Here is a 20,150-nt window from a genome sequence, read left to right as displayed (position 1 = left end):
GTTTGGCCCTTTTAAAATGTCAGTCTTGATTTAAAAATTTACAAAATATTTTTTTCGAAGAGATCGGAAAATTTCACGAATGTTTCATATTTTAACATTGAAAATTGGACCATTAGTTGCTGAGATATCGTCATTAGAAAATGGTGGGTTGTTTAGGTGAGATTTAGAAAACTTCAATTTTCGTGTTTCTTTTTCTTAAAGCGGCTCTATCTCAGCAACCCGATGTCCAATCTTCGATATCTCGTAGACTATTTTATAGCAAATTTTCTGAACTTTTCAAAAAAAATTTTTTGGAAATGGTCAATCATGGTCACTATTTTTAAAAATCGAAAAACTGCAAATATTTCGCTAAAATCAAACTTTCGGTGGCTATATCTTGAAAACGGAGCCCTTTATCAAAAAATCTGTAAAGTACTTTTCGATTGCAAATTCAATTTTGCATTAAAAAATAATGTCAAACTTGTTTTTGCATGAAATTTCGATTTTTTCCAAAAATCACTATTTTTTCAAAAAATCATAACTCGGCGGCAGATTTTTTGACCATGTTTCTCTATAGCTCAAAAGTTGCGGATTTTTGTCCCCTAAAACATATCAAAAAATCTCGAAAATCAAAAAATACGTATTTTGGGAAATTGAGTTTTAGTGAAAAAAAAAGTTGATTAAAAAATCTGCAAATTTTTTTTTCCGTGTACCTATTTTTTTCTCAAAAGTCCTCAACAATACCTACAACTGTGCCGAAGACACCAAATTGATCAGAAAATTCACTCAAAAGTTACAGCTGTTTGAATATTTACATACCATTTTTGTATGGACAGCTGCCAAAATTGTATGGAGACTTGTATGGGTGAACCAATGACGCAAAAAAGCTTATTTGGTCATAGGGAAGGCCCCCACAAAGTTTGAGTCAAATAAAAAAAAAATAAGAATGGTCGAAATCGGCCGATTTTGTAGAGAGTTGCTCAGCTGGGAAGGCCAGCTATTGTTTGCCACTTCGTGTTTTGTGGAAAAGTAACCTGTTGTCTCGTAATTACCAAAATAGTTGCGGCTATCAAAATGCTTATGCGCCCTTTTCTCCTGTTGCTCCAGATATTTAGCATGTTTGGGCTTGTGATATTGAACTTTCAAGGAAAAACTTCTGCTGGATGATAGTGATTAAGTTATAATTTATTGTTCAACGAATAACGACATATTGTTCTACAATGCAACAGTTATATAATAGCTTGTTTTCTTTCTAATATTTAATACTTTGATTGTAATGGATAGATGTATAATGTATATGAAGGACAAGAGGATCACTAATCTAATGTAGCTTTATTACACCCATAAATGTCAAACTGTTATCGTACTCAACAGTTCTATTAGTCATCTATTTTGAGTGCATATCATTTGTATATTTTTATGCTTGAGACTTTTTCAATCAATTGTAAAACGTATTCAGAATAGGTATTTCAAAACAATATATTACATTTATAACGGGACATCAATTCCACATTATTGATAGCTTTAATAAATTATATTTCTCTAATCATGAAGATTACACCGAATGTTAAAATTTATGTTTCCTTTGGACACCTAATTATTATCATTTTTATCCGCTTTGCTTCGCCGGAAACGATAGCTTGGTTTTATTTTATTTATTTTTTGCCAACACACAAAAAATAATAATCACATCACTAATTCAGGTCACTTCACCTGTCCAGAGTCATTCGGGCGAAACCAAATAAAACAAAACAAAAAAGAAGCAAGTCAGCAAGTTGGCCCGCAAACATGCACAGAAAAATGGGTCAAATCATAAATCGTCGTCCCCTTCCAATCCCAATCCGTTTAATTCGGACATCCTCCCCGGCGGCGATCTCGATCTGCTCGCAGCAGCTAGTACACGTTTTTTTTTGTGAAAGCAGTTCGATCGGTTTGGGAGATAAGATAGGCGAAAGAACCAGCGCTCCACCAAATCACGCGAAATTTGCATAATTATATAAGTCAGTGGTGGGGCCAGCCGAGAATGCATTGATTTCTTTCTTCCTTTCTCTCGAATCTCTCACACGCGTTGCGCGAGAGATGGTTAATCTTTTTTCTTTTTGATTTTGCTTTGCGCGTTCGCGTTTCTTCGCACGCGACTAAGCTGAAAGTGCCGCAAAAGACAGTTAGGAAAATGAGTGATAAATATATATAAAAATTGGGCACCGGCTTCACGATCACGCGAAATTTGTCTTCCGGTGGTCAAAATTGCAACAAATTGGGATCACGCCGTTGAATAGAGCTACTTACTTAAGCCTTAAGCCAACCGCGCTTAAACGTTGAACCGCGTCTCGGAACCGTCGGCCAGCATCAGCGTCACGGTTCGGTTGTTGATCCAAATCAACTTTGCCAGCCGCATCGGGTTGAGCCGGGCCACGTCCGGAATCGGTGCCGTCGAGTAGCCCTTGATGCAGCGTGTCTGCGACTGACCCAGGCCGAACATGCCGGTGCTCGTCTGCCAGAACGACAGTCGGTTCTCGGCGCACGAGTAGCTCACCAAAAACTTCCCGTCCGGGCTGAAGGCCAGCGCCGTGACCGGTTTCGTGTGGGCCGGAATCATCTGGCACTTGTTCTGGCGCAGCTCGTAGATTGCCAGGTGGCCGTTGCTTGCGCCGACTGGAAATGAAACCATAATGATGCCATAAACAGAAATCATACAATTTTGAGCTATTAAATTCTTACCGGCAATTCGTCGCGATGCGGCACAATGAGACACCTGGTTAAACTTGCACATCGAAGGGCTCACTTCGGCGAGGCCCTTGTTCTTCAGGTCACCGGCATCAACACAATGCAGCGTGATGTCCATTACCTGTGGAGCGAAACAAATATTTAAAGATGGTTTATCCAAGATATTTTGTTAAGAGGTCCAAATTAAATAGCAATCAGGAGCAACCATGGGCGTTAGACGACTAATTTTCTATGTAAAAAAATGGTATTTTCTAATACTTAGTTTTTTTTTCGAAAAAACTATTTTGAAATGTTGTTAAAAAATACTAATATTCTAAAACCCCGGTGGTTTAACACCGATCGTAATCAAACCATCAGTTTCATATTTCTCTCTTACAAAGCGCTAAATAAATAAAGCGTTCAACAACATTCTAAAAATTACAATAAATTAACCCTTCAACAAACATCCAAAAATTAAAAAATTACATTTAAATGTTGAAGCTTTAAAAAAATTCAACAATTTCAAAACATAAAAATTAAGATTTGATAAACAAATATCTAAAATTGAAAAAGTTTAATTTTTTAATTGTTTAATATTATAAAATTTTGAAATATAAAAAAGCTACAAAAACTTAGAAGCTTTAAAAATATGTTTTTCAAGTTTTCTAAATTTCAAAACAAATTTGAGAAACAATTCTGACAATTCAAATTAGTTACTACCCCGTTATTGACGCATCAGTTGAAGTTTAACAATGACTCAATAATGATTAGTGAGAGCCAATCATCCTTATTCGTCAATACTTGCGCCTTCCGAAGGACCCTACAGGTCAACAAAAGTAGAAATCTGGAGCAACATTTGAACGGAACGGTACGACACACGCCATGGCGGAAGGCAATTATTATTGAAATTGAATGTACCTAAAATATTTTTTTGTGGAAAGGTAGCTAAGGGTGTGATCCCTTTTCGATATCTGTGACCTAGAAAATATTTCACCAAGGGATTTTCGACTTTTTGTCATTTTCAGTTTTTTAACTGTATAAATTGAGGCGCACGGTACTTTTGGTTACTTTGCGGCTGCACAACTCCTCCCAAATGCTTTTAAATGCAATGGATACTGATCAAATGGGTCGTCCATTAAATATTTAAGGCTCCAACCACACTTACAACACCGCCTCCCCCTTAATCCCCCTTAATTATTTAACAAAGATAATAACATTATTTTTAGTATATGAGGCGTCATCCATACAGTATGGCACACTAAAATCAGCAAAAATTGACCCCTTTCCCCCTATGCCACAAATTGTCACGCTGGCCACCTATATCGAAATCGAAACATCGAATTAGTTTTTTGTAAATATTTGCCTCTCACTCAGTCGGCCTGGGTTCGATCCCAGAAGGTCCCGGTGGCATTTTTCGAGACGAGGTTTGTCTGATCACGCCTTCCGTCGGACGGGGAAGTAAATGTTGGCCCCGGTCTAACCTAGAGGTTAGGTCGATAGCTCAGTCCAGGTGTAGGAGTCGTCTCCCTGGGTCCTGCCTCGGTGGAGTCGCTGGTAGGCAGTTGGACTAACAATCTAAAGGTCGTCAGTTTGAATCCTGGGGTGGATGGAAGCTAAGGTGTAAAAAGAGGTTTGCAATTGCCTCAACAATCAAGCCTCCCGACACCTAGTTTCTAGTAGGAATCTCGCAATCGAGAACGCCAAGGCAATACTGTAGAGCGATTTTTTTTATTTGAGCCTGATTTTTCAAATGTTTCATATTAATAATGCTTTTTTTGTACCTTATCCAGTAAAAACACATTGAACTTATTTTGCAGTAGAATCGCACTACCTAAAATTCGTCATATTGTGAAATATTTAATGGACGACCCCTTTGATCAGTATCCATTGCATTTAAAAGCATTTGGGAGGTGTTGTGCAGCCGCAAAGTAACCAAAAGTACCGTGCACCTCCATTTATTCAGTTAAAAAACTGAAAATGACATAAAATCAAAGGTGGGTCAGCGATTGTCCACGCTCCATACAAAAAATATTTGTTTTGTATGAAAATTGTCAACAACGGGAGGGGGGGGGGGGGACTGAGAAACTATACAATTTTTACAAGTTCTAAGAACTGCGATTATCATTAAATTTGGAAAAACTTTCTCGGAGACACCGTATTTTAATGATTTTTTGCTAAGAAGTCATTAGCTTCACAAAATGACATTTTTTACGCAACCGGCCCGTGTCTTAACGGCTACGGCCCCGACGAGTATCTTTGAATTTTTTCGACTGTAACTGAACTTTGAATATGAACAAAAAAAAACGTATATAATCAGGTGGGATTCGAACTTACACCTTTGTATGGGTTATCAGATGCTCTAACCACTCTGCCACCGAGGAGTTTGTACTCAAAGAATGAATTAATCCGTAGTGGTGAAATAATGTCACAAGGAGGAGCGGCCGTGGCTGACTGGTTACGGTGATCGCTTTGTAAGCGAATGGTTCTGGGTTCAATTCCCATCTGCTCCCAACGAGAATGTTAAGAACACGTAAATTTGAAAAGGTGAATATGAACGAAAAATCAAAGTCGTTCGATCCTCCGTCATTTGGATTGGTAAGCAAAAATGCTAACCACTAGGCCATGACGACTTGGTGAGCGTGGACTGGAATTAGGAATACTGTTACAGAGAGCGAGTTGTGGCGCTATCACCACGGCAAATAGTATCCAGGGCATTCGTGGAAATACAATGTCCCATCCCTGAGGGTCCCGGAGTACCAAACCTTCTAAGCATGGTGCTCCCAACGAATACAACCAAAATCTCGGAGCGTTGTAACAAGATTTGTCCCAGATAATCGAAACTAACGAAACCAACGATACGAAACTGAATGGAACAATTATGCTACAAGGTCGGCTTGACCGCGACCCTTATCGAACTGTAAGAATGAAACGCACTTCGCTTAAGCGCCAACGCGACCCTAGCAGGGACGCGTACGAAGTCGCGAGATGAAGCCTGCCCGGACTAGCTCGCTCAGGGCGGGTCTGACTGGAAGCGATCCAACTCAATTTAACTCAGATCTGACGAAAACAAGTGGTTAAGTCCATACTAATTTATTGCCATGAAAGGATAAGAGATTAGGGGAGGGAAATAGTCATAAGTCAGCTCAGTCCACGCTTACAAATTGGACACCTTGACTCAGAGCTTACTTTTCTTCCGACTTATTTATTAAATACAAGGGGCCTTAATACTAATGCGCATGAATGGTTAGTTATGTGTACACATAAAGGAAAGATCTGACCTTGTGGTGGTAACCTAGGTTACGTCGGTGTCCTGGCTGGTCTGCGGCGGTCGCTGCTGCTCGCGCGTTGATTCTCGCTCTGCTGTTCGGTGCTTCTGCTCCTCGTACTCTGCAGGGCCGCCTTCGCCGGCTTGGCCGGCAGGTCCGGAATGCCGTCCCGTGGACGGTTTGCTGCTCGTGGAATCGTTCGTGGCTTAGTTGATACGCCCACGCCTGAGTGGCGGGCTGGTTTGGCGCGCTCGTCGAGCGCGGTGTAGCTTGTGCTGCTGCCTAGTTGAACCGTCGATCGTGTTGTATACCCACGTACTTCGTTCTTGTCGATCGCTGCTACCCAATGACTCGGGCCCGGTTGCGGGTGGGCCCTACAGGTGGCAGAATCTTGGCGCGCTGCTCCCAATTGCTCGGAGGTGCGGACGGTGCACTCCTACGGGATTCAACGCAGGACACTTGGGGAACGAAAGGGTGGCACTGGACCGAAGGTTGCGCTCAGGTTGAAGTGAATGTGTCGAGCGCTGTTGTCGTCGTGCGAGCTACAAATTCCAGTTGCTCAGGGCGGTTGACAGGGGCCCCTACGGAGAGATGTGCTCAATTGCGTCGAGACCCTTTTGCTCAGAGCCGGTGGCGTGGACTCCTACAGGTCTGACGCCAGGCACGTGTGACGACGCGCTGGACCCAATGGTACTTCACGTACAGCTGGCAGAGAAACGATTCCTTCACGAGGCGATCACGTATCGCGGGCCTTGGCCGGCGGCTGTCTGGCCGTTTCGATCGTGCGCGTTGACGTTGCTTGGCGAGGTGGTTAAGGGTAACGCTGTTGCCGTTCGTGCGAGTCGTTGCTTCCTTTTGCTCAGAGGGTTTGGCTCGGCCTCCTACGGAGAGCAAAACTCACGTGCGCCGTGGCCCTTTGGCTCAGAGTCGGCAATGTGGACTCCTACGGGAACCGGCGCTGCACGCGTGAACGACGCGTTATTGCCTTGACCTCGCGGGGGGCTTAATCGATGCTGTTAGTAGCGCTACACGTGGTCAGGTTGCTGGAAGCTGATGGCACGAGTCGTACTTGCCGGCACGTGCTGTGCGCGGGCTTAGTCAGCCCGGGTGCGAAATTATCGCGTTGCCACGTGCGCGTGCGCGCCGCGCTCTTTGAGCCCCGCACGTCAACCTTTGAATGAGAGGGTTATCTTAGCACTTACTTAACCGCAATTCTACCTGGTCGCAAGTTACCTTCTTCTTAGTTGGCTTCTGGGGAGAACTTTACAATCTTTCTCACTTTCGATCACCGTCTAATAACGAAACCTTTAATGTCGTGTCTACTGTTAATTTCGAATCAATTCTACTATTTGAATGAACTTACTGCTTGGATATGCCCTAACAGCGGCGAAGTCGCCGACGGCGACTTGCTGGTTCAGTGCGATGGTGACGTCCGCACCTATTTAATTGATTGGTTCAACTTTAAAAACGATTTAACTGTTTAAGCGCTTAATCACTTACGATAGTTTTGGCTTAATCACGCTTTTGACCGTGCCGTAGCACGCGGCGAACCAGGGACGATTCGGGGCCTGAGGTGGGGAAGCGGATTAGATCGCGAACACCTAGCGAGTACAAACTTACGTTTGGCTTATTAATCGTCCAGATCTTCCTCTGTCGATTAGAACACTTTACACTTCTCTTCGTACTTTCTCGTACACTCCTTACTCGCGACGACGGTGATCGGGGGTAAAACTAAACTTGCGACTTGCTTGCTGCGTATATGAACGGCTTATGGCTATTTAAGGTTCGGGGAGCTAGGAGGAAAGGTGGGTGGACAAAGGGATAGAAGGGCTCATCAGCGGAAATCACTTTTTGCGTCATCGAACTGATGAAATAATATCTCATCCTAATCATCATCGTCTCATCTTCGGGAGGCAAACCAGTGCGACCCGCCCAGATCAAGCGAATTCGAGCAGTTGGGAACTCGCGTGTTCTGCGTCTTCGCTAGGGTCTGGGCGGAGTTTTTCTTCTCGCGGAATTAACTGTTACAGCGTATGGTGGTGTGTCCCCACGCTTCTTCCTCCCCTGTCGATTCAGAATTGTGTTGTTGTTCGAACACTCAGTGCTCAAACTCAACCCAATTACAAGTCATCTCTACGATACGGCTCTACGCAGTAGGCCTGGCCGCTTTAACGCTTGTGATGTTTCAATGCATTTCAATGCAATGGCGCACTACAAATGTTAATAAATGACAAGAAGAGTGCTAGGCGTCATCTAACCTAAGGCACTCTCCAGGGCTGCGCTAGGGTCTGATTAGATTAGATTAGTGGTGAAATAATGTCACAAGTAATGTCGCGCCAACTTGCACACTTTGAAATGGACTTTCTCTGATTAAGCTCAAATTTGGTGGAGCTATTACTACTATCAAAACATGTAATAATCCCGATTTTGAACCAAAATGAACCACCCGTTCTTTTTTGGCACCGTCCAAAAGTTTTGCTATTTTCCTATTTTTTGAAGAAAAGGGTAAAAATTTTAGATAGTAAAGGAAAATGAACTGCATAAAGAATCAACAGTAAAAGAAAGATAATAATGGTATGTTTAAGAATTACAAGTAAAAGCTTTATGTAGTAAGTAGATGTAAAAATAGACAGTAGTTTAAAAGATATAGATACAGCAATTCCTCACGAAAACAGCATGGAAAAAAACAAAAGTGCTCTGATCGGGCTCAAAATTTTTCTGGGAGTTCCCTGGCCGAAATAATTAGACCCGTATTTTTTTGTTTGGCCATTAGGGTGACCTACGCCGTGTAAGGGTGGTCTGAAAAATGGCCATTTTCGTCGATTTTCGCAAAAACCACTTTTTTCGAAAAATCATAACTCCTCGCCATTTTATCCGATTTCAATTGACTTATACGCAAATGAAAGGTTATAAGTTGTTTCAAAAATTTAGCCTAACATATGAAAAGGGCGTATGAAACTTTAAAATGCCGTTTTGACGGTGTCTGGACCAAAGAGCCTATGTCTGGAAATATTGTTATCGGATTCCCCGGACATTTTTACGTAACATACCAAAAAATGGGAGGAGTTCATTAACAGGATTCCGAGATATGATTTTTTGAAAATAAAATCCGGGTTTTTTGACGCACCGCGCGCAAAAACCGGAGAATGACGAAATTGGCAAAAAATCAACTTTTTTCACTAAAACCACAATAACTTTAAAATTTCAGCAATGACCTATAGATGTTTGGGTACCAAATTTTTTGTATTTAAAAGACGCAACTTTTGGTACCCAGACATGTATAGGCCATCGCTGAAATTTTGATCCAGAAACAACAGCTCTAGCCGTTAGGTGGAAATAGAAATGCATCATTAAATTTAAAAGAAGATTCTTTCAGGTTGAAACGAAAAATTGCAATAATCATAAACTTAATTTCGTTTTTTTTTTCAAAAGGCGAAACAATTTTAATATTTTGTAAACATAAACTCGAAACATTGTTTAGTATAAAAACATTTTGCTGTTGATTCAAACGTATTTTTTTTAATGCAACTTAACCGGAGTTTTTCTTATTTTGAATCAACCGAACTTATCTCTTGGAACAAAAATAGATAGAAATTTTCAGTTTGACAGCTGGAATTATAATTTTTTTGTTTTTTTTTATACATAAGATAACCAAAGGTTGATAAAATCAAAATAAAATGGTGGATAATAATCAGATGCCGTTTAAGAAAATCAGTAAAACAAAATTAAAATAGATGGTAGATAAAAATGGAAAGAAGAGAAACTCCGTTCTGTAATGTTTCAGGTACATCCAGTTGACTCAACATACTGCGAATCAAAACAATCACAAATTACTTCCCTTTCCCACATTGTCGCGCCCCTTTCTTTTAGCTGTCTCGACTCTGACCCGTGGTGGCTAAAGAATTACGAGCAGTTTCCACAGGCCACCAGCTAGGTTACAACTTGTCATCATGATGACTAAACCAAGTCAACGTGGAGGTAAGAAAATAGGACACTTGCAAGCAAGGGTCCTGATTCTCGCTTCAATGAACAGAAACCACTCACTCATCGTCTATCCATTCGTCGCCTATTCTAACCCGCTTGCAATCATGAGCGAATGAGACTCGCAAGCAGCCAGCGAGTGGCTCGAACTGTTCACTCAGCGAAAAAATACATAGTGAAAACATTGGCCCACTCCGTCGCTCGACGACACTTATACACTAACATGCTCAGATAAGAGCCATTCTCACAAAATGCCAGCGCGGCAGTCTTTTTGTCTTCACGCCCTCAGTTTGCCATCAATTTGATTTTTTCTTGGTGGAAGTTTCTTTGAATGGTGTCAATAATGTTATGAAATCAAAATAAATGCACAATTTGATTGATAACATTGATTTTAGGCAACCCGAATCAATGAGTCTAACGCAGCGCATCAGAGAAAAAATGTTTTCAGTTCAGAGTGATCGGAGACGATCGGCCTGCCTGAGCCGTTCGGAGACTGAGCCGATCAGAGAGAGAAGGAGAGTAGAAGAGAGAGTGTTCGGGAGCGAATGGTGTGAAAGTGACAAACGGTAGGAATTCTTCAGGGCAGTATCGCGTCGCCTGCTATTTGTGTTCGCGAATGGAGTTGTTGATTTTGAGCAATCAGGACCCTTGCGTGCAAGGAACAAGAGCTGTACTGTTCTGATCAAAATAAATCGAATGATCTAACAGAACTACGGATGTAGATAGTTGCGCTCCTTCCAGGCTGTTCCTTACTTGGATGTCAACCGAAGAGCACGCAGCAAGGTCTGTACCATTGCATGCTCTTAGGTATCAATCCTTGGCCTGCCTTAATTGAAAGCTGGATATTATTCATTCAAATAAAATTTCCTCAATAACAGCAACACAATAGATAGGAATTTCAGCAAACATAGTTAAGGAGAGTACAGTGGGATCGATTCAAATAAATTTCTTGTGGATACTGTAAACTAAGCATGTTTGACTCACCTCCACCAGCAGATTCGCAATCTCGGTCTGCATCTTGTCGATCAACATCTCGACGCACTGCAGAATCTCCCGCTTGGCCCGATGAAGCACGGACTGCGTAATCGGAACGCTAATCGCTTGCGCGTTCTGCTGCATCGTATTGTAGCGCGCCACTTCACGGGCCATCGTCGTGATGAACGCCGCCGGTCGTGCCGTCGCGATGAGTCTGAGAGCGTGGCGTGCCGTCCGACAGGCGTCGGCTTGTGGCGTAAGGGGTAGTTTGTAGTTGAGGCTTGGGATGAGTCGATTCGAGTCGCAGCACATCTCGAGCAGTCCCATCAGAACTCGGCTGACGTCAATGTACGGCTCCCAAACGGTGAATCCGCGCCCGATGAGGTCGATAGCTGCCCTTCGGAGAGGTGTGTAAGCGGGGAGTTTCGGAGTTGATGGAGCTAGTAGGAGATGGGTGAGCGCCATTGAAGTGGATCGTGCGAGGTTGTTGTTTCCGATGCCGAATCCTTCGACGACGGAGCTCTTGCGACGGTTTTCGTTGTTTCGCTTGCCGTCGGACGAGGAGATGTCCTGTCCGAATTCGGCTCCAATCACACCGAGCAGGACGACGGCCGTTGTTTGCTTGCGCTTGAGTTCGGCCAAACTGGACGGCTTGCGAACTACTTCTTCCTCTTCTTCAGATTCTTCCTCTTGGGCTTCCAACGCTTGTCCACTTGGGGTTTGAACCGGCGAACCTGTGTTGGGTTGACCGGTGGGTTGTGCCTGCGGTACGATGGGTTCCGTGTGGGTGTACATCGGCAGATACTGAGCCCAACTCTCGACGAGCTGTTTGCGACCTTTCTTGCCCATACGTCCGAGCTCACCGAGAAGCAACTGCTGCGCAGCTTCGCGTATCTCCAGACAGTGATGTTGCCAACGGCGAGCCATCATCTCCACTTGGGGCCGTTTGAAGGTGTTCGCATCCAGTGCGTCGATCTTCTCCGGCAGTAGGAAGCAATGGTGGGTCGAGAGGAGACTCCAACCTTGCTTGATCTGGGCCTGCTGCTGGGTGTACAACTCTTCCTGCTCTTCGTCGTTGGTCCACGAGGCGCGGGTGGATTGGCGGTGGAGTTTCCGGTTGCGTTCCTGCTCCGGAATGAACGTCGCCATGTTCATCGACATCAGCGTGTTGGACATGGAAATCAACGCCAAGAGATGGTTTGAAGTTAGGGTTGTGCTAAGCTCCCAGTGCAAGCGAGCCGTAAATATACTGGTTAAATGGTCCTGCCTCATCTGTTCCGCCGTCGAGGACGCGGCCCTAATCTCTTCCGGAGTCAACTTCATCTCTACGTTGTTTTGCCAAGTTGGCAACAGTAGCGACATGTAACCTCCCTTGGAGAGAACACCAAACGAAACGGGAATCTGCAAAGGTGGAAGAGAACAATGCGTTAGCATTCCTCTTTTGCTATTGAGACGACATCTAGCGGCAAATTTTGTCGTCACTTACCATCGGCTTCAGCAAGCCCAGCTGACTCTCGCAGACCTTGTCCAGATGGGGATCGAGGCCCCACGAGTGCAGCAACGACAGAAGAAGCTGGGCCACTTCCATCACGTGGGTTGCCTCCATTCGGGGGGCGATCTTCTTGCTGATGTCGGAGCCATCTACAAGAATGGATTCACTTTTTGTGAGATTTTTTTTATATAAGACAGCAATACATGCAAGGACAAATCAAATAATGCAGTTGTTTCTGAATTGAACGGTTAGTTGTTGGTTTGTTAATAAGGTTTTATCCTTTTAAAGTAACCCTAGCATCAGCCCCTTTTTCACACAAAGTATCGTACAAATTCAGAACAGCCGTCAACTAGAAGCGAAAATTTACTCAACTAAAAAATTACTACGAGTAAGGTGCAGTAGCGGGGCTAGTAGAAAGTATTATGTGCAATTACCAAACTTACCCTTACCCGTGTCACCAACGTTTTTGACTACACTATCCAACTTTGCCTGAACCTTTGTCTGTACATTCTCTGCCCCTTCCTTCATTTTTGCCAGTATGCCTGAATGGAATTTTGGTTTTGGTTTAGTAAATTTTGAAGAGTTTAAAGCTAACTATTGTTTGAGCCGATTTTTTTTCTAAACAAGAGCACATTCAAACTTAACTATAAAGCATTTGCGTGCTTGCTAAATTTTCAAAAAGTTTTGCATGCTTAAAAATATTGTAAAAACATTTTAAAAAAACAATTCAATTAAAGTTGGCGTTAAGAAATTACCATTAAACTACTATTTCTAATAAAGAAAAAAAAATGAATAAGTAGGTATAACCAACAATTTTGGACGCAATTGGATGAATAACTTAATTGCTAAACAGTAAACATTAGAAAAAATACACCTATTATACGTAAATCCAACGCTGAAGCAATAGCATCTTAACCTAAAAGCATTTTCTTGTTTGTTATCGAGGCGACATCTACTTGTTGAAGCATTGTTAAATTTATGGTATTTCCAACTAGTTTGTTAGTTGATGTATCGCGTTTGAATGGGTTTAAATGCCGTTAAAAATGCAACCACATGTTCTACTTTTACAGCAATCTACTCGGACTAAGGTGCAACTACTAGGTAAGATTTTCAGTTCACAAACCATGTTTATCTTTTTCTTTTAAAATTTTCTCCATGTCCCCGGCCTTGTTCTTAACGCGACCAAAGAAATCTGTAGTCATGTGTGTCGTGGTTGTTGGTTTGTTGGTTTGTTTGTTTTGAAGCATTTAGGAGAATTGTATACAAAGTTAGGAGGAGGGTGTTTAGTTACACAGCATGAAAGAAGAGAAAAAAGTACCAGAAAACATTATTATTTGAAAAACTTTGCGACACGCTGCTTGCAGAAGAAAGAGTCTCATCGCACCACAAGGTTGTTATTCAAATCTAGATTAGAGGGAGAGGAACAAAACGCCGAATGTTTAGCTAGTTATTTACCTGAAATCTTTTTGCCGGCATCAGAAGAGTGAGTTTCCGTTCCAGCTGGTATGAGAAGTCCCTCAGCCTAAAAGCAGGATGAAAATAGAGTTAGTAGAGGAAGCTGCACCGGAATCTGGATCTTCGTACCTCCAAAGTGCTCGGACTCATGGCAGCGTACTCTTCAGCGTGCAGCTCGAAGATCAATCCCTCAATATCAAAGAACAAGATGTGACTCTCGGCGTCTGAAACACAAATAAAAATTCAATTTTCGTTACAGTTGAAGCTCGTTCCAAAAAAAAAAGAAGTAGGATCTTTTTTATTTTTTTCACTTGGCTAGAGTAATCCTTCAAGTGACTTCAGTGATTATCACCTGGTAATTTGTTATTTGTTTGATTTCGATGGCCTACTCAACAATATATGAGTATATGAGCACATATGGTTAAACTCCGTCCAGATTCGCGTTAATTTTGATCACATTTATCATATGCGCTCAAAGTGATCTCATGCGAATGTGTACCGATAATGAAGATGAACTTCATAACGTGCTCTTTGCTACAGTATCATCGTAGATCGCTGCCGTCCAAACTCCTTGCTGCTCCGTTTAAACTTGTTAATGTTGCTCGTCATCGTTACAGCCTGTGGAAGCTGGTTGTAGAACTTGAATCCTTCATAAAAACAGCAAAATCTGCGTGCATACTTTTTCCCAGTTCTGCAATCTGAGATCGTCAGTTCCTCTAGTGTCATGCTCATGGATATCCCTTTCCTTCACACGAAAAAAAAAAAAAAAAATACAAGGTCGTTGTAATCGATCGTAGCTTCACCGGCTGCAGAAAAGTACGGGTATTCTCGAAGTACGGGAATAGACCTATTCTCTGCAAACATTCGAGCATGCTTCTTCGTGGCTTCAGTCGTTCACATCTTAGAGTAAACCGAATGCTTTTGCTCTGGCGAACTTACTTACTTTACTTTTACTGCTCGTACAACCTCCGGGTCATGAGCTGTCTCCAGATGCGCTGCCACTGGACTCGGTCCTGGGCTGCTACTCTCCAATTCCGCTGCGGAACTCCCACACTTTCCAGATCTTCCTCCACTTGGTTTAACCACCGTGCACGTTGCGCCCCCCTCCGCCGCGTTCCAAACGGCTCCGAATTGAACACCAACTTCACCGGATTGATAGTCTGGTTCGATTGGCGCGCATCCAGCGCGTCCGGCATTCTCGCGACGTGTCCGGTCCACCTGATCCGACCAGCCTTGGCGACTTTCCGAATGCTTGGCTTGCCGTAGAGTTGCGCCAGCTCGTGGTTCATTCTTCTCCGCCACACATTGTTCTCACGTACGCCGCCAAAGATCGTCCTAAGCACTCGTCGTTCGAAAACTTCAAGCGCTTGCAGGTCCTCCTCGAGCATCGTCCACGTCTCGTGCCCGTAGAGGACGACGGGTCTTATCAGCGTTTCGTACATGGTGCACTTTGAACGCCGGGAAAGATGACCAGACCGTAGGGTCTTGTGGAGTCCGTAAGGCACGACTACCGGTGATGATGCGCCTCCGAATTTCTCTGCTGCAGTTGTTGTCCGACGTTACCAACGATCCGAGGTACACAAACTTCTCCACGACCTCGAACTCGTCGCCGTCGATCGTCACGCTCGGTCCTATGCGAGTCCTAAGGGACTCGGTTCCTCCTGCCAGCAGATACTTCGTCTTCGCCACATTCACCTTCAATCCAACCTTATCCGCTTCCTGCTTCAATTCGGTGTACTTCCTAGCAACCTCCTCGAACGTCCTGCCGACAATGTCCATGTCGTCGGCATAGCAGATGAACTGGCGAAAACGAAACTATTGGCACTACGCCCCCCCGGGGCATGGCCTTCCTCTAACGTGGGATTTCTGCTCCAGCGCCTCTGACGAGACAGGAGAAACCGGAACCGACGGTTTACTTCACCATCCGATAGAAGCTCAGTGGATAAGGCGGGAATCGAACCCGCGTCTCATAGCATCATCGGGATCGGCAGCCGAAGCCGCTACCCCTACGCCACGAGACCCACCAGATGAACTGGCTTAACCGGTTGATAATCGTGCCCCGCATGTTGAAGCCCGCCCGCCTCATAACACCTTCAAGCCCAATGTTGAAACAGAGGCCGGAGATACCGTCGCCTTGTCGCAGTCCCTTGCGCGATTCGATCGGGCCAGACATTGCTCCCGAAATCTTCACGCTGCACCGCGCCCCGTCCATCGTCGATTTCACCATTCTGATCAGTTTCCCGGGAAAGCCGTTCTCGTACATGATCTTCCATAGCTCTTCGCGATCGACCGAGTCGTACGCGGCTTTGAAATCGATGAACAGGTGGTGCGTCGGGATCTGGTACTCGCGACATTTTTGGAGGATTTGGCGCAGCAAAAAGATTTGGTCCGTCGTCGATTTCGCCTCCACGAAACCGGCTTGGTACGTCCCAACGAAATCCTTTGCTCGCTCCGACAGACGACAGAAGATGATCTGAGACAGCACTTTGTAGGCCGCGTTGAGAATGGTGATAGCTCGATAGTTCTCACATTCCAACTTGTCCCCCTTCTTGTAGATCGGACATATTACTCCCTCTTTCCACTCCTCCGGTAGCTGTTCTGTGTCCCAGACCTTGACAATCAGCCGGTGTAGACAGGCCGCCAGCTTGTCCGGGCCCATCTTGATGAGTTCAGCACCGATACCATCCTTACCCGCTGCTTTGTTGTTCTTCAGCTTCTTGATGGCATCCTTAACTTCCCTCATCGTGGGTGCTGGCTCGTCCTCGCCGTCCACAATACCGCTGACGTCGTTTCCCCCGTCGTCCTGGTACTCCGCCTCTGGGCCGTTCAGGTGCTCGTCGAAGTGCTGCTTCCACCTTTCGATCACCTCACGCTCGTCCGTCAAGATTCCTCCGTCTTTATCCCGGCACATTTCGGCTCGCGGCATGAAGCCAGTCCGGGATTGACTGAGTTTCTTGTAGAACTTACGCGTTTCGTTGGAGCGATACAGCTGCTCCATATCCTGGAACTCCAACTCTTCCAGGCGGCGCTTCTTATCCCGGAAGAGATGGGTTTGCTGTCTTCGCAACTGTTTGTACGACTCCTTGTTCCCACGGGTGTTGTGCAGTAGCCACTTGTCCCGCGCTGCTTTCTTCTCGTCCCAAATCGCCTGACATTCCTCGTCGAACCAGCCGTTCCGTCGAACTCGGTCCACGTACCCGATGGCGCTCGATGCCGCTGCGTTGATGGCTGCTTCCATATGGCTCCAGCAGGCCTCCAGAGGGGCTTCGGCAAGCTCACCCTCGTCAGGCAACGCATCTTCGAGTTCCCGCGCGTACTGGGTAGCGACCTCATGGTCCTTGAGCCGCTCCAGATTATACAGCTGTTCCATGTCCTGGCATTCAAAATCTTCAAGTTTGCTGACTTCACGACTGTTTATACGTTCCCACGGATATTGTGCATCATCCTTCAACTGTAAAGAAAAGAAATAAGAAGCATTTCAAACCCTCACCTTTCGGGTTCGTCCGCAGTCCCTGGATGATCAGCGGGCTGCTCCGGTTCTTCATCAGAAAGTCCCCGTGCTGGTTGTTGTGCGCGTGCAGCTGCTGCAGCTGATGAATGCCCCGCTGGGTGGCGTGCCGAATCGCGTTAAAGTTGCGATGCCGCAGGCCGCGGAAAAAGTGCACCGCTGGATTCGCGAGCCCCATATCCGAGGTCGAGCCCGAGCTGCCACCCGTCTCGCCGGCGTGCTCGTCACACGCGTTCATCACCTCTTCCGCGAGGATTCCTACGAACGAAAAGTGGGGGCAGCGTTTATGATGAGTTCTAGGGAGATTTGTTTTATGGAACTCTTGCCGTGAAGCACCCGGTCCAGGTGACCCGTCTCCATCTGCCAAACGTAAATTGTTCCGTCGGAGCAGCCTACGATTAGGAAGTCATCCAGCGGGCGCCACTTGATCGAAACCACCGGGAACAGGTGCCGACTGGCTAGGGTGACGCACTTGCGCTCCTGCAGGCTGAGCAGCGTGACCGAGTGGTCGGAGGCGACCGAGCAGATGCATTTTAGGATTCGTGGCTGGAAATTGGAAAGAATTTAAGTTTTTGAGTCGACTTAGAAGACACAATTCCTTACGCTGCACGTCGACGGTGGCACCAACAGCTGGGTGATTTCCCCGGCGTGAACGCAGAACCGATGAATCAGCTGGCCGCTGTACAGATCCCACAGACAGACGGCAAAGTCCACTCCGCCGGACACGAGATGTGCCTTGTCGTAGCGCGGATGCGCCAACGACGGACACAGCAGGCAGTTGACGCGACCGCTGTGCCCGTTCAACACCTGATGACGAGGCCAGTCTGGAAAGAGAAAGAATTTAACTAGATATTTTTACGGCAGAAATTCAAAATTGTGCAATTTTACCGATGTACTCCTGGTGCTGTCCGTAGAGCAGATGCAGCATGACGGTTTGGGTGGCGGGTACGATTACGATGGAACCGTCCTCGCGGCCCACAACGAGACGACTTTGCAGCGGCAAGTAGATGCTGGCCGTCAGTTTGATCATGGGTTCGCTGCTGTTGCGATACAGCTGGTCCAGGATTCCCACCGGCAGGGGGTTCATCTTGTTCCAGGCTTCCTCCAAGCTGGTGCAAATCGTTGACTCTAGAGCTGAAATTTAATCGATTAGAAGGTTGAAAAGGTCTACAAAATTTGAATCTTACTCGACGGCAGCCGTTTCTCGTTCTGAATCACCTTGATCTGCTCCATGGTAATGTCCGGCACGGCCCAAATATTGATAAATCCTTCGGAATCGCCGCGCAGCAGATATTTCTGCGTTTTACCGTTGCGATTGGACGTCACCAACTTCATAGTCGGAGGACACGACAGCGGTTTCTCTCCAGTCTGCGACAACACGCAGTACAAGAACGGGGAATCCTTTCCAACCGACGGACCATGGAAATCCTTATTGTCCGGAATGCTGTTGGCCGGCAGCCGGTACATGTAACCTTTGCCCTCGTCAGACCACAAAATGACGCGATCATTCGCCAGAAAGTCTCCACCCATCCAGCGCTCTCCAGACGGAGAAATCACGCTGCACAAAACGGTGAAATCCCCTGCGTCGTAAATCTGCCAATACTTGGCGCATACAATCAGCACCGTCCGCTGGTTCTGCGAGCAACAGTTCATCGTAATGGCATTCAAGCAACGAATCTGCTTCGATTCGTTCTCGTAAATCGGCTCCGAATACTTGTTCTCGTTCCCAATCAACGTCCAAACCTTGACCGTTCCCGTAGTCGTTATGGCCAACACCACGTCATCCTTACGCTTCGACGGTCTCAACACGTGCAGCGCCGAAATCCAATCCGGATTCACCTTGGAACTCAAACAGAACAACACCTCCAAGCTGAACGGGTCCATCACCATAATCTCGGCATAGTACCCGTTACAAAACAGCCGGATATCGTCACACCCAGCCATGTGATAAGCCTGGATGTTTGTGTGGACCTGGGCCATCTTTATACTCTCGGTACACTTTCCATCAACCAAGTCCCAGGTGCACATCTCCCCATTTTCCGACGAACTAACCAAGAAGTTATTATCCTGAATAATAGAAGCCCGCGTCAAACAGAGCACCGGAGCCGTGTGGCCCACCAGCAAACATCGCGGCGTCATCTGTAGCGTATCCGGATCAACTTGCCTGCAAAACAAAACAAAAAATCAAAACATCAAACTCACACCCCCACCGCAAGGTAAACAACAACACTCACCACAAGCAAATCTGCCCATCGTAGCAGCCCGTGGCGAGAATTTTCTGGTCCCGTGACAGGAAAACGCTCGACACGCAGTGGGTTGGGGTGTTTGGGCCCCACAGCACGACGGGCACGACCAGGTTCGTGTTCAGCATGGTGACTTAATTTGTTGCTAAAAAAGATGATTCGAAGATTTTTCTGCAAATTTTCCGCTTCGAAAAGCACCTAGAGAATCATTATTTTTTGCACGATCTTGTTTTTGTCCTTTTGGGAAGAGAAGAGAAAAAAAAAGCAAAACAATGACGAAGTTGTATCGATCGGGAATTTTCAGCATGGATTTTTGCGCTGAATTTTATATGTTCGTGAAAAATGTCATGTTTCCAATGTTACACTCGCTGTATTCCAGCAGTTTCTTAACTTTACAAACCTTTTAAACCTTTTAAAACGTATTTTTTTAGCGAAAAAATGTAAACTTTGCAATATTTTTGGGTCCGTCACTGATAAGAATTTTTCACTTTGACAGCTGACTGCAAAGAGAGAACACGTTCAAGAAAACATAGGCAGAATGGCTC

At 45.3% G+C, this 20,150-nt stretch overlaps 1 protein-coding gene and 1 long non-coding RNA gene across 8 annotated transcripts; both read right to left on the bottom strand.

Moving 5' to 3' along the window:
- Positions 1 to 1,139: 1,139 nt before the first annotated feature.
- LOC120431276 (WD repeat-containing protein 7) lies at positions 1,140 to 20,118 on the bottom strand. Of its 7 annotated transcripts, XM_039596409.2 has the most exons (16): positions 20,006 to 20,118; positions 19,597 to 19,842; positions 18,550 to 19,526; positions 18,251 to 18,496; positions 17,966 to 18,186; positions 17,689 to 17,908; positions 17,345 to 17,620; positions 13,984 to 14,078; positions 13,855 to 13,921; positions 13,523 to 13,591; positions 12,843 to 12,941; positions 12,394 to 12,548; positions 10,917 to 12,308; positions 2,701 to 2,827; positions 2,269 to 2,634; positions 1,140 to 2,122 (listed from the first exon to the last, which is right to left on the bottom strand). In XM_039596409.2, exons 2-15 carry the CDS (start codon positions 19,731 to 19,733, stop codon positions 2,291 to 2,293), a joined length of 4,425 nt encoding a protein of 1,474 aa, XP_039452343.1. In that variant the 5' UTR covers positions 19,734 to 19,842; positions 20,006 to 20,118; the 3' UTR covers positions 1,140 to 2,122; positions 2,269 to 2,290. The 7 variants fall into 7 exon arrangements, with proteins under 7 accessions (XP_039452343.1, XP_039452342.1, XP_039452344.1 ...); XM_039596408.2 differs by having other exon boundaries at positions 1,140 to 2,634; XM_039596410.2 differs by having other exon boundaries at positions 1,140 to 2,634; positions 12,849 to 12,941.
- LOC120431278 (uncharacterized) lies at positions 2,836 to 10,906 on the bottom strand. The gene is made up of 3 exons (XR_005607845.2): positions 7,452 to 10,906; positions 7,315 to 7,389; positions 2,836 to 7,256 (listed from the first exon to the last, which is right to left on the bottom strand). It is a non-coding gene; the product is annotated as an uncharacterized LOC120431278 (long non-coding RNA).
- Positions 20,119 to 20,150: the final 32 nt, after the last annotated feature.

Source organism: Culex pipiens, chromosome 2, assembly GCF_016801865.2.
Source record: "Culex pipiens pallens isolate TS chromosome 2, TS_CPP_V2, whole genome shotgun sequence".
Taxonomy (NCBI): domain Eukaryota; kingdom Metazoa; phylum Arthropoda; class Insecta; order Diptera; family Culicidae; genus Culex; species Culex pipiens.
Note: the sequence above shows the minus strand (reverse complement) of the source record. Positions and strands in the feature narration are given on the sequence as shown.